Source organism: Lipotes vexillifer, unplaced genomic scaffold, assembly GCF_000442215.2.
Source record: "Lipotes vexillifer unplaced genomic scaffold, Lipotes_vexillifer_v1.1 scaffold911, whole genome shotgun sequence".
Lineage (NCBI taxonomy): Eukaryota > Metazoa > Chordata > Mammalia > Artiodactyla > Lipotidae > Lipotes > Lipotes vexillifer.
The window spans coordinates 2,643,736-2,658,795 of record NW_006781377.1 but is presented as its reverse complement, the minus strand read 5'-3'; the positions used below and the strand labels follow the sequence as shown (position 1 = coordinate 2,658,795).

Here is a 15,060-nt window from a genome sequence, read left to right as displayed (position 1 = left end):
GAAAAAAAAAAAAAAAAAAAAAAAAAAAAAAAAAGAACTAGTAAATCCTGTGAAGATGGGAGTCAGAAAAGGGTTCACAGAAGTGCCATGATTTCTCTTGGAAAGTGAGTAGTAGGTGCTTCTGGGAGGAAAAGGAGGAAGAGGCACTGACCAAGGCCCAGAGATGTAAAACAGTCAGGACCAGACGAGGGGCGGTGACTGATTTAGCGTGACCTCACGGTGCTGTTCAAGGGCGGGGAGGTGAAGGGAAAATCCTGGAGAGGCGGCCTGGGACCACATCAGAGAGGATGTCCTAGTCCCAGCTGTGGGAAGCCGGTATGGAGTTTTAAGTGAAAGTGTAACCATCAGATTTGAGTTTCTAAAGAACCACACAGGCAAAGCTGCCACGTGGCGGGGAGGACAAGAGGGCAGAAGTGCCGCTGAGGTCACTGCAGTGCACGGCGGGGAGGGGGATCCGCAACAAGGCTTCTCTACTGTTGGCATAACTGTCCTGAGGGGAAGGGAGTGGCCGGGCTTGACCCCGGACTGGGCAGCTGCTCCCTCCTGCTTTAGATAAGCCTCTCTTTCCTCCTCGTTCTTGTTCTCTTCTTATCTCTCTAAGAATTTCTTTAGCTCTTTCCCATCTCCCCCTCCTCTCATCCCTCACGTGGGGGTTCTGTCCTGGACACACTTCTCTCCTCGTCCCCCGCGTTCGTTCTCAGCCTCTCCTGCACACTCCTGGTTTCAACGACCCTCTCCATCCTAATGAGGCTCATCTCTTAACTTCCAGCCCAGACCACTCTCTTTACCTCCAGTCCCAGATCCAACTGCTTGCCAGTCGTTTCCACTCCTGTGATCCACCCATGTTCCAAATTCTACTCATCCTCATTCCCACTGTCACCAAGTCTGTGACAAACCTAATGACTCTTGTCATCGTAATTTTTGTAATAGCACTAAAAGGGTCAACGGTGTTCAGTGCCACAGAAGGTCACGAACAACTTGAAAATCCCACTTGGATTTGGCATTGTGGATAAAGGGAAAGACGAGGAATTGAAAACAGCAATTTCCGACGAGCATTTAAGGAATTTAACTATGAAAACAAAGAGCGTGGGAGGAAAACCAGGGTCAAGGAAAGCTTTCAGGTTTGTTTATTTATTAATATGAGAGAGATCTGAGCATGTTCGAAGAGGGCAAAATTGACATTTTGGGGAAGATACTTCTTGACTCCTGGGTACTATCATGTATACTGCAGGACACTTAACACACCTGGCCTCTGTGTTCTAAGTGCCAGTACTGGGTGCGTGCAAACACACACACACACACACACACACACACACACACACACACACACAGAGACCAGTCATTATCATCATCCAAAAAACTCACCCCAGTACATTTCCAAACATCTCCTGAGGACCACTAAGCTAGAGGGCAGATGCTAGCCGGGAGGAATAAGTTGATAATTAAGGAGAAAAAGAACATAACTGATGAGCCAGAGTCCTGGAGGACATGTGAGGCGACGGGACCAAGGGGACAAAAGCAGAGTTTGGTGTAAAGCAGGAGAAATTTCACATGAGAGATGTTGAGCTTTAGAGTCACACAAACATTGGTTGAATTCCTAGGTCATCACTTCCTTCCTTTGAGAGACACTGCCTGTTGACTAACCTCAAAGTTGGTCCCAACGCTTGTCCCCTTGCCACCTCCACCAGACAGCCTGCAACCTCCAAAGGGGTGGCCATGTGACATGATTTGGGGTCATGAGATCAAGGATATGGGGAAGACTTTTCCTGATCTAATGATACCCACCCCCTGGCTTTCCCTGCTTTGGGTTTGGCGCAGGACACCTAGAGCAAGGGCAGCCTCCTCACAACAATTACCAAAATGTCAAGAAAATCCCAGAGGTCAGCCCTGACCTCACCATGTCACTGCACCAGCCCCAGCAGTCCCCAACCTCAGGAGCCTTGTGCTGAGACACCAATAAACACCTATTGGTTTAAGCCATCATGAGCAATCAAGACCTAAACATCCTGGGCAAAACAGCCTCTCTGATCTACAGTTTCCTCATCTGTGAAATACAGGCAAAATGCATGCCTTACACATGCAATGAAAGAACTGAATGAAGCAACCAATAAATGAAGCTCATATTAAGGTGACCACAGCTCAGAGCCTGACAAAAGCAAATGATCAGTGTCAGTTCTCTTTCTCATTGAAACCTCCTAACAAACCCACAATAAACTCGGGTGTTCTCTGTGCCTGTGAAATAGAATAGAAGCAGTAAAGTATTTTGCGTTCAGAAAAATGGAATAAAACTAGCCTTGAACATTACTCTCATACATGGTGAACCCTTAAGCCACAGAATCAAAATATAATGTTGGGGAATAGAAACTGATACAGCCACTATGGAAAACAGTATGGAGGTTCCTTAAAAAACTAAAAATAGAATTACCATATGACCCAGCAATCCCACTACTGGGCATATACCCTGAGAAAACCATAATTCAAAAAGACACATGCACCCCAATGTTCACAGCAGCACTATTTACAATAGCCAGGACATGGAAGCAAGCTAAATGTCCATGGACAGAGGAATGGATAAAGAAGATGTGGTACATATATATACAACGGATTATTGCTCAGCCATAAAAAGGAACGAAACTGGGTCGTTTGTCGAGACGTGGATGGACCTAGAGAGTGTCATACAGAGTGAAGTAAGTCAGAAAGAGAAACAGAAATATCATATATAACACATATATATTGGAATCTAGAATAATGGTATAGATGGCCTTATTTGCAAAGCAGAAATAGAGCACAGATGTAGAGAACAGATGTAGGGAACAAATGTATGGATACCAAGGGGGAAAGGGGTGGGGTGGGAGGAACTGGGAGATTGGGATTCACACATATACACTACTGATGTTATGTATAAAGTAGACGACTGAGGGGAACATACTGTGCAGCACAGGGGACTCTGCTTGATGCACTGTGGTGTCCTAAATGGGAGGGAAACCCGAAAGGGAGAGGATCTATGTACATGTGTGGCTGTGACTCGTTTTGCTGTGCAGTAGAAGCTATAGCACAACATTGTAAAGCAGCTATACTCCAATAAAAATGAATTAAAATATGTATATATATATAAAATGTTGAATAAAATATAGATATAAAGCCTAAGAATGAGGCAAAAAGATAGACTCACAGAAGTCTCAGAAAGGGGAATGAAAATACATTCTTGGTGTATAAATCAGATTCCAAGGAGTTTTTCAGCAATGTCAGTGTAATCTATTAAAAACTGGCTGGTGAGGCGATTCCCTGGAGGTCCAGTGGTTAGGACTCCATGCTCTCATGGCCGAGGGTGCGGGTTCAATCCCTGGTTGGGGAACTAAGATCCTGCAAGCCGCACGGTGAGGCCAAACAAATTAAAAAGATAAAAACTGGCTGGTGACATTTAGTAAACTAAGTGCCTTCCTATGTCTATAACATATGACTACTTGCTACCTAGTACTTTTAATATTCCCCTCATCTCATTGCTCACTTTCTCTTTTACATCAACACTGACGAATCGATGAGTAACCCTGGATTCAAAGACTATTTAATTCCGCTCTGCTTTCTTTTTTAACGTTCTTGGCTTATCTTCATTGCTTACATCCTATATGTATCAGTTTATTGAAATCACTGTATGTCTCTGCTTTGAAAATCGTGATATGCCCTGATCGGGGCACAGTCAGTAACCGCATGGCCACAGAGGTGGAACCCACGGAGCTGCTGCTGACCCACCGGGCTTAAAATGAAGGGCACTGACATCCCAAGCTCCTCTCTTTCGGTTAATGGGAAAACATTAGAGTCCCATTTTCTTCAAATGATTTAGGTAAGGTCTGGTGTAGGAAAGCACAGGACAGCGTACACTGAGGCCCTACGGTTTACCAAGCGCTGGGCACGCTGCATCAGAAGGCTTGGTAAAACCCGCTAGGGGCCAGGTGTTATTTCTGTCCCCATTTTACAAATGGAAAACTGGAGGCTAAGAGTGTTTAAGGAGCACAACTACAGTCACATGACCGGGAATGCGCAGAGCTTGAGCCTACTGGCTACAAAGGCCGCCTTCCCTCCATGTGACGTCACCTCCTTCCTTCCACAGACACACCATCACCCCCTGCCAGCTGCCTGAGAAGTGATGGCTCACACGTTACTTTCTAGCAACAAGCACCTTAATTTCTGTGAATGCCTAAAGCAATTTCTGGAGCCTCAGTTTCTCCAGGCATTAAAACTGCACCTGGACTTCAAGTGGCCGGTCTCTTGAAAGCAAATCCCAGCTCCAACTGGAAAAGAGCAGATATGCTGGCCAACGAGACGCAGGTGTATAGTCCTGGAACCCACACAGGCTTGAGGGCAGCATCATTGCAACGTCTATGGTGTCTCAGAGAGAACTGCCCGCTCGCCTTCCCCCAAAGTATAGTTCAAGGAAGTAGGAAAAATGGGAGAGGAGTAACGGACCCCCAGGCCCCCAGACGATTCTATCCTGGCTTTTTTCTGACCTCCTCAGTGTGTGGACTGGAAGTTTTAAAGTCGGCGGAAAAATTTTTAAGAGAAGACTCAGATCCCAGTCCCACTATGTTTCTAGCTGTGTGACTTTGGCCACGATACATAAACTCTCTCCCATCAAATGAAATAATGCTACTTGTCTCACAGGACTGCTTAAGGACTAAAATGCTCATTAACATCATGCCTGGCACAAAGTTGGCGTATGCCAGCAGCTCTGTTACTGTCTTGCCTCTCCCACCTCTGTGACTTAACTCTGCTCATCACCAAAGAATGTTCTAACACCACAGTTTGCTCTTGAAGTATGCTGTCCCAAGAAACACCATATCACAAACAACTAAGAAGCAAGGTTAAAAAAAAAACTCAAAGTCACCCCCAAATTCGGGAAGAAGCATAGAGTGGGGTATGAATCGCATGGCCATCTTGGTTTCAAGATTATGTTGGATATGGAAACCCAGATGAGCAGATGGAAGGCAGTTAAGATATTTACAGGGTCACAGTCCACCGCTGGCTCAACTACTGTCTCCAAACATATTGCCATTAGGTGTCGGGGTAGGGGGAGGGAGTAGGGAACAGGGGGAGAGTGAGGGAAGATGGGGCCAAAGGAGAGTAAGGGCCATCCTCCTGGCCCCAGGTGGATTACAAAACGCGGCTTTCTGCAAAGAAAATTCGAGTGCTAGTAAAAGTATTAATTCTCAACCAATAAATTTAGAAATGAAACAATCATAGCAACAGATGCCAGAGTGAGAATATGTTCACCTGTCCTTTAGGGAGGAACAAGGATCACGACACACGTCTTAGCTACTGTACTCCACTCTGATCAACAGAGTGAAGATCACTGTGATCTATTTCCAGACCCTGACCCTTTACTCAGCACACCTTCTCTCTTCCATTTTTGCAGCATTAAAGCTTGGGTCTTCCACCCTTTTGCCTGATCCTACTGTAACTTCCACTTTCTGTATTCCTTCCTACCACCTGCCCAAGCCATTTTCATTGGCCCTAATGCTAGTGACAAAATAGTTTTCAATGACTGTCATTCCCTGTCCCCACTTTTTAATTAGCTCACCTAAAGTATCTGCTTGCCCATCATTTTTCCAACTATTTTATTTTATCTTCAAAATGTTGTAAAGTGGGTAGGGCAGAAAACAAAATTTAACACTTATAAACTAGAAACCGAGTATCATGTAGCTGAAGTGATTTGTTTGCCTAAATTTCCAAAGCTCCTGAGAATGGAGACTGAAACACAGGACACAATTCTTAGAGCAGTGCTTTGTGGGGCAGAATTGCATAAGTAGAAAGCACAGGCTTCAAAATAGATACTTCTGGGATCTGAATCCCAGTTCCACTGCTCGTAAGCTGTAATATCCTGGATTAGTTACTTAACCTCTCTGAGCTAAAATCTGAAAACCCAAGAAAGATTTCAGCAAATCAGCAGAGAAATCTCCTGGAAAGAAATGAAAGTATGTCTCGCTTTAGTTCATCATTTGGATTCTGACGGGCATCCTAATCCAGGGAGCTACCAAAAATCACCTCTTCCTTTTTCTTTTTGTTTTTTTTTTTTTTGCGGTACGCGGGCCTCTCACTGTTGCGGTCTCTCCCGTTGCGGAGCACAGGCTCCGCGGCCATTGCTCACGGGCCCAGCCGCTCCGCGGCATGTGGGATCTTCCCGGACCGGGGCACGAACCCGTGTCCCCTACATCGGCAGGTGGACTCTCAACCACTGCGCCACCAGGGAAGCCCACCTCATGCATTTTTAAATGGGCCCCGTTACTGTTCTAAACGGTCTTCTGCAACAAGCGCGAGCAGTTCTTTCCTTATTAGAGTTCTTCCTTAACTGAATGTGCCCTTTTTTGGCCCTGGAGCGGCTACGCCACCAATGAGCCTCGGCCTCCCTGGTGGGACAAGAGCAAAGCTCCCAACACAGTTCAGAGCCCTTCCCCTGGTTTTCACCTGAGCTCCCTTCTCCGTTGGTCTCCAGCTGTGAAGCGCGTCTCTATTTGGCTGTGACCCCATTTCCTTTCCGTGCTTCTCCTGTATCATGAAGCCTTCTTTCCTTCAGACTGCTCCATACAACCTTCAGCTTAGCCTGCTGAATGCTGTGCTGGACACTTAGTGAAGCAGCTGCTCTGTATTACCTCATTTAATCTTCAACAACCCTATAATGGATATCTGATTATCCCCATGGTACAGACAAGAAAACCAAGGTTTAGCGTTAAGTGGTTTGGTAAGTTGTCCAGATCCCCACATCTAGGAAATGATGGTTAAAACTGCTCTGAGTCCGAATTCTGAGCTTAGAACAGCTCTGCTCTATCAGCTCCCATGCTTCTTTCTGCCATGGTACAAGGTGCATTTCCTCAATGGGAAAGTGGAGACTAATTAATGTTTGTACTGATTAATTAGCACATTAATTAGCATTAGCAAAAAAGTGAGCGTAATCTATTTGATCAGATGCTGAACTATGTCTCCCTACTTTTGCCAAAAAGTCTCTGTAACTAACTGTGCTACCTTTCTTCCATCACGAACTCCTTGAATCAGGAATTTCCTCCCTGTAAACCAATCTTCCACAAGGACACTTAGTAAGTTTTATTTGAAACAAACACACAAAAAACAACTGAGTCAAAACAGAGTGGCAATTACCTATCTCGTAGAAGGAGGAAGCAAAATGGAAGGCTTATTCACCATCCTTCAGGTGGCGACTATACCTTCAAGACTATGCCTCAAACACAGCAAAGCTGTATTTCTTACATTTTCTGCATTAGTTCCGCTTTCAAACGTGTTGTCCGATTGCCCATAGTGGATTCAGAGTTGTCAAACTCTGTGTCCCCATTCTATGTTAGTAAGATACAGTCATGGTACTAAAAATAACTTCTATCAAAAAATAAAAAAGCTGGCCTTAGAATTTGAGGTGTTTTATTTTTGAAACTTGCCCCCAAAGCTTATTTCTCTGATTTCTGGGGGGCTTTTTATTTGCCTTCCGGCTGGTCCTTTAGACCTGCGAACGTCCCTCTGCACAGCTGCCCAGCATCTCAGTGTTGCTGCCCTCTGGATCCTGGAGGTCCAGGGGGCAGCTCCTCCTGCTGCCCCACCCATCCCCTGCAGCCGCCCCCCACCCATCCAGGCCTCCCACCCCGTGACTGAGCCTTCAACCCTCCCTCTTCTGTGGCACCAGGACCTCCTGCTTGCTTCTTTCTTCTTTCTCCTCTTTCTACCTACCTTTCAGTAACTCTTCTTTTCAGGTCCAGAGTCAGTTAGATATTATTTAGGCCATTTTAGCAAAGTGCCTAACAATCATTGCCTACCTCCTTTTTTTGATGGAGAGAGAAAAAGGTAAGATGGGATGTTGGGGTGCGGTTGCAGTGGGGGGAGGGGGAAGGGGGAGGAGACCAGAGGGGGATCTCTTTACAATGACCTGGAAAAATCCCCCGTACTGGCTTCCATCCTCCATTTGACCCCTGGAACTGGTAGCCAAGGGGCCCCCTATAGAATTAGGCTACACCTAAGCCTCCACCACTGCATAGCTCATTAATCCCCTCCTCTAGTCAGATTCCAGTATTGCCATAATGAATCACGTGATGCTTCACTTTTAGACAGATAACATTCACCACAGTGCTACGTAACAGAGGAGAAAGTAACGAAGAGGAAGGTATGAGAGACCTTAACCCGCCTCTCCATTTTCTTGAGAGGCAATCAAGCACATGGTCCGTGGAGCCAGCAACCAGTCCTGGACTCCACTTCCTAGCAGCATAATTTGGGATATTATTTAACCTTTCCGAGCCTCAGCTTCCCCATCTGCTAAATGGAGATAAGGAATACCACTTAGCTCACTGGGCTGTTAAACGTATTAACTAAGACAGTGCAGGCAAAGCAGTATGTTCCCAGCACACGGTAAACACTCTGAGGCACCTAGGATACATCACTGAACAAAAGAGCCCAGTCTCTCCACGTGGCCTGTGTCATTCTTCATATTATTATATTGTTATTATGCATTTGTAAGAGACACAGCAGAGAAGCAACCAACCAGTTTAGCCAACAATCTTTTACACTGGGGTGGGGGGAGGGGTGGGCCTGAAATAGGCCGGGCACGAGTCCACAGACGCTAAATCAATCAATCAATCAATCAATCAATTATTGTCACCTGACTTGCTCTCAAAGTAAGTTTGCACTTATTTATGATTCAAAAACTGGGCTCCTCCAACTTGGCATTCTTTCCATGCAAATTGTGCCCTCAAAATACCACTGCTAAAGTATAATATACTTTGCTAAGGGCAATGATGTTTAAAAAAATCTACCTGAAGCAAACACTCGTTAGGTTTTGCCAAGTCCACCTATATTTTCCACTCTATTCAAGTTTATCCCACTTCCCTTAGCATGGGCTCCTCGGGGCAGCATTTTTTCTAACATCCTTACCTGTGCCTTTACCCATGCGCAAGGGACAACAGCCTTCTCATATGCTACTGAAAGCATGGAGTCCCTGCACTCAGTACTCTCCACTTGACTTTTCCTATAGACTGAACAAAGGAAGCTCCGAAACAGACATCTCTGCCTGCTGCCGACAGATGGCGATAGTGATCACGCAAGCTCATTTTACTCTGTTAAGCCCTGTGGCCTGGTGGTTCTCAACTGGCCAAGTAGCACGCTTGTGGCGTCTGTGCTAGGTTTTGAGGTGTTTGCAAACATCGTTAAGCCCACAGCACGTCTTTTCAGTACAACACTGAAGGAGGTTTTGAAAGTGACACTAAGAAGTATAAGGTGACAATGCAAAAGTAGAAACAATTTAAGAAACCCAAAGTGATGCACAACAAATATTGCATTTGTGAAATGGATCATTCTAAGGTATGAATGACTGCAAAGACAATATGTATGTGAAAAGTACTGTACCTAAGCAATAAGCAATAATCATCGTACAAAGCAAGGAAAAATAACCGAATAAGTGAAAAATGTAAAAACAAAACATAACTAAAAACAAAACACTTTTTCCTGTAGTCAGAGAATAAGCATCAATGTCACATGATAATTACTTTGTCATGTGACAATCTAATATTAATGTAGGAGAGACTATGATTTATTTGCGGCCTTAAAGCAGTGGTTCTCAGCCTTAATTGCACACGAGAGTCACCTGCTGAGCTTTTAAAACTCCTAAAGCCTAGGCTGTGCTCCAGAACCTCTGGGGGTGGGACCCAGGCATTGGTTGTGCTGAAAGCTCTTCAGGTGATTCCAATGTGCAGTCAAGGTTAAGAACCACTGCCTTCAAATCTAAGCCTGGGGAAAACACAGCTGCAACTGGTTCTATGGATTAAAATCCATTCACATGTGCAGGTGGGATGCGTGTTAAGCCTGGACACCTTAGCAAGAAGTTCTTCTCTAGGACATCTGAATCTTCAAGGAGACAAGTTACCTGCCTCAGGGAATTTTGCTTTTTATATTCTTGAAACTGGTATGGGGGGAGAACATGTATTATCAAGGAAGAATAGAGCACACCTTTTCTCAAGTTTTGAAGGAGGTATTCATACACGTATTTGAAGAAAATGTGTCACGGAGCTACAACCTTCAACATCTCTTAGTCATTTCAGTGAATCCATTTACAAACAAATGGACACACAAACCTGTTCCAAACAAAAGGAGCTTCTAGACACCAGCATCTTCCCCTCACTTTCAACTCCAAAGCACTAGACTAGCTCCTGGTCTATCCATTCACTCAGTGCATTCTGGTTACCTCTGGTTACCATCTGGTTACACTCCATCTTTCATGATCGAGTTTGGCATTCAAACAAATGCATCATTTAGTTCTCAGTACATACCCCCCAGGCTCTTCTCACCACGGCCCCCTTTTACCTTGTCTGCCATTATCATCGAGGAGCCTCCGTGGATACCCAGGATGGGGGTGAGAGTCTGGGCTGAAATGAAGTCAAGGATCTGGGCGATGGCTTCCTGGTCTGTGTCGTCAGCAAACACCACGCCCTGGATCTTCCGGTCAGACATGAGATCACAGATGCGGGTTATGATGCTCTTTGGGTCCGTTTCATTCATGGCTACCAGCTCCACACGGGGCACCACAGAGAGATGGTGGAAATCATCTTTCTCGTGGGCATCCTTGATGGCCACCTCGTCTGAAGTGCCCACGAGGATGACGGCAATGCCAATGCTGGGCGGGCTCTTCTGAGAACGAGCTCTGCTGCCTGACACGGCCAGGACAGCCAGCACCAACCAGAACCTGGGGGAACAGCATTCTGCTCTGGGCTTCATCTTCAACTCGTCGACTCCCTGGAAACACAAAGAGAGAATGGTAAAGTTACAACCCACACTACATGACTGTCTGGGAAGAGGCTGGATACTGCAAGTCAAGGAACTTATCTCCTTTTACTGATCATCAAACCCAGCTTCCATCTTCTAGCCTAGTTTCTTATCTCTTGTGTTTGCACAGCAGAGTGAGGAAAAAAAACTTCCGAAAGCATCAGAAATCCTTGAGCAAGACACTAAAAGATGCTACTGCTATAGCCATCAGCAGCAAATAGACAGGGACAAACAACGGAAAGAGGAGGTAAGTGGTCCAGGCAGTCACACCAAGCGCACGAACACAGGAGTCTCCAAGAGCGTGTCCGGCTGTTGCTGCGAGATCCCCGGTACTCCTGTCACAACCCATCCTTGAACTGCTCTCGGGGCCAAGGGATGGCAAAGGCCAGGCAAAGTGAGCAGCAAAAATGGGCTCAGCAGAGGTTACCTACAAAACGTGGTCTGGAAGAGCTGGATACAGGAAGTTACAGATACATAAGCCCCCATTCTTGATGCCTTTACTTTGTATTCACCTCAAAGGTGGACAAGAGCCTGAAAATTCTTCAGCAACCCATCCGGCTCCTAATACTAAATGAAAAACAGCCCATATGTTGTTTGGGCAGTACTTTTAAAAACATCTCCGATCCTTACAATAAACCAGCAGGGGGGGGAAATAAGAAAAACATTATTATCACCATTTTATGGATGTTGAACGGAAGACTCAGGAAAGCTAAAAAGTCCGAGACCATAAGCCAATTAAGTGAAATGAACATGAGTCCAGATCTTCTGGCTTTCAGGCCAATGCGCCTTACGTCACATTGCCTCTTACATCATCAGTTATTACGAGGAATAGTTTTATTCCCATTTGTTTATGCATCAAAGTATGGCGATTTGGACAAATGCTATTAAATTACTGACCTAGTGACCCTTCTGAAATGACTGACTTCATGTTTGCATGCAGTTTACCACTTTTTACCTTTTACCACAAACTCCTCCTGCCTCTTTACTTCCACATGTGCCCCTAAATCTTACACTCTGCACCAGACTGAGGACACAACTCTCTACAAAGCTTGGTCATTGCTCTTTTCATGTCTCACCATTCTCCAAGAGCTCCCCTTACTGAAATAGAACTGGTCCTGCTTAGATTGTATTGATTTGTTTAAAGTAATCATTTATGGTACATCTGGTATGTGTTAGGTACCGTACTAGGCATTTCCTCCTCTGCAATCTCTTTAGTCCTCCTAGAAACCCTATAAATTAGTCATTTTATCCCCATTTCTCAAATGGAGAAACCAAAGCTCAAAACAGTTACGTAATGTTGCCAAGGTCAATGATATTACAACACCAGCATGCCAGTACATGCCAATACAAAATACACATAGCGTTTTGGGGACCTCCCTGGTGGCACAGTGGTTAAGAATCCACCTGCCAACGCAGGGGACACAGGTTCCAGCCCTGGTCTGGGAAGATCCCACATGCCGCAGAGCAACTAAGCCCGTGCGCCACAACTACTGAAGCCCCACGTGCCCTAGAGCCCACGCACCGCAACTACTGAGCTCGAGTGCCACAACTGCTGAAGCCCGCACGCCTAGAGCCCGTGCTCCGCAATAGGAGAAGCCACCGCAATGAGAAGCCCGCGCACCGCAACGAAGAGTAGCCCCAGCTCACTGCAACAAGAGAGAAAGCCCGCACGCAGCAACGAAGACCCAACGCAGCCAAGACTAAATAAATTAATTTTTTTAAAAAATAAAATACACATAGCATTTTTATACTCCAAGGAAATAGTCTATAAACTGCACCCCAAACCAAAACCAGGGATTTTCATTCTTCTGCAAAGGGAGAGAATGTAATCAAGGATGATAATGTTGCTTCATATCTCCTGCTTGTCTGGAAAAAAAAAAAAAAAGGTAAGATATTAGGAATCAAAAAGCTTTGAGAGTTTAGCTAACAAAAAGCAAACAATAATGATGAGGGTGTTGAGCAAAGAAAGATAAGAAAGTGTCCAGGTTGAGCAGACTGACTGCAAAGGGCATTAACGATTTGGGGCTAAGATGCTGGGGACATTTTGTGGCTGAGGAAGCAAAAATCCAATCCAATTCTTGGCAGAAAACATTTTGGAACCCTTGCTGTTGCAGTCATCCTTCCACACTGCCAAGAAGGAGCCCTGTAACACCAGCCTTGTCTCTCTCTTGCAAGTAAGACGAGCAGCTCAGTGGTTCACATCTGAACCAAGTTTACTCCTGACAACTTCCTCGGCTTTGAGTCTCTGTGGAGACCGGATGACTACACAGCCCTGGCAACCCGTGTGATGAACTGTCCCCAGCTGAGCAGGGCAGCCAGAGCCCAAATTCCTCCTCCCAGAGCTCTAAGCCAGCAGCACTATATCGAGTCCAGCAGCACTGAATACTGAGGAAGACGGATGGCTTTAGCACCGCAAAGAGCTATTGGCAAAACAATAACAAAAATAATCTGTTAAGTTTCAAGGACTGGTTCTCAAGGAGAACCAAAAGATTTAGAATTTGCCAAAAGTAGCAGCTAACTTCATTCCAAAGGGATTTGAATCGTACAGTCATCAGTCATTAAATCAGGTTCCTTCACATTGAAAAGTGGTCCACTCCGCCATGACTGTTTACTGACTTTAATGCAGTCTACACTCTCCCACTCTGATGTTTTATTTGGTCTCTTAAAATATCTCTTACAGGGCTTCCCTGGTGGCACAGTGGTTGAGAGTCCGCCTGCCGATGCAGGGGACACAGGTTCGTGTCCCGGTCCGGGAAGATCCCACATGCCGCGGAGCGGCTGGACGCGTGAGCCATGGCTGCTGAGCCTGCGCGTCTGGAGCCTGTGCTCCGCAACGGGAGAGGCCACAGCAGTGAGAGGCCCGCGTACCGCAAAAAAAAAAAAAAAAAAAAAAAAATCTCTTAAATTCCTCTATTTCTTCTTACACAATATATTATACTTTGTTATGCGATGGCTAGTCGTGACACTCGAAGAATAGACTCTGGTTTTACTGAGTGTCTCTTTTTATACTCAGGATAGAGCAAAGCACTTTATGAAGTAATACATTATGGGAGATATACCAGTAACAGAGGGACTGCGAGACAAAGAAGTGCTGTGAATACAAACTCAATTTCACACCTTAGAAGGGGTTACTTGAGAGAGAGCTTGTAGTCCAAGATAAGCTAATTGGTGGCACTCCCTTCCACCCAACGGACCACGTTAGTCTTCAGGCACCTGCTTTATGAAGCTGTGCCCCCTCCTGTGCACTGCAGGGCCCCCTACCCCAGTAGAACTGAGCACCGTTTCCCTTCGGCTCTCGTCATGGCCTGTGTGTGTCTATCTAAATACCCATAACAGTTTATTAGAGTATATGATGATATATCTGCCTGTCTTCACTGCTGGTCATCTCCTGGTGGGCAGGGGCCTTTTCAGTTCAGAAAGCACCCACTTTTATTAAGCACTTTTATTAAGCTTTTATTAAGCACCCACTCCCTAGCAGACACTGTTCTCGGTGTCAGGGATATAACGCAGATAGCTTCTACCCTCCAGGACCACAGCCTAGTAGAAGACACAGACACACAAGAAAACCTTGCCTCACTTGTATTTGCAATTCTTGGGGCCTAGCAGTGCCTTGGATACGTACAATAAGGAAGGACTCAATAAATGGTAGCCGCTGAGTTTCTACCATAATAAAATTGTCAATGTTTGGCCATTTTTACCTACACTAGTAACCTATTTTATATATTATATATTGATAGTAACAGTTTCCCTATAACCTACCATATGCCAGACACTATTTTTCATGGATTGTTAAATCACATATAAACATGATATAATTTTCCCCATATTACAAATCAGGAAACTGATCTGAGAGAGAGGCTAGCTAAGTGCACGACCAAGATCACACAGCTAATATATTTGGCATCAAGTTTCAAACCAAAGTTTGTCGCCGAAACCCTTGCTCTTTCCATTCTACTGCCTCTCAGTATGAGTGTGTGAATTAATGAATGAATAAACAAATTCACTAACCAAAACCAAACTGTGTTCTAATAGCAGTTCCACAGTAACTAAGTACCTGAGGGTAGGCAATTCCTCATCACTGTCTCTGTTTCCTCATCGGTGAAATCTGGATAATATACGTAACCTAAATACCTGAGAGAGTTTTGTGTGAGGATCAAATGATAATATGCAGCTGGAAGTGCTTTGAAGAATATAAAGTCTCTAGAGATGCAAAGGATGTTACCTTTAAGCTTCTACAGAAGTTGTTCAAGGAGCCTAGCC

The 15,060-nt window shown here is 45.1% G+C and overlaps 1 protein-coding gene across 1 annotated transcript in view; it reads right to left on the bottom strand.

Annotated features, from left to right (window-relative positions):
- The window catches only part of GRIN2B (glutamate ionotropic receptor NMDA type subunit 2B), a 296,216-nt gene extending 285,464 nt beyond the window's left edge, over positions 1-10,752 (bottom strand). Inside the window, exon 1 of the mRNA XM_007454634.1 lies at positions 10,342-10,752. Within this exon, the coding sequence (XP_007454696.1) occupies positions 10,342-10,752 (411 nt within the window). The remainder of the gene's footprint in view (positions 1-10,341) is intronic.
- Between the last annotated feature and the right edge of the window lie 4,308 nt (positions 10,753-15,060).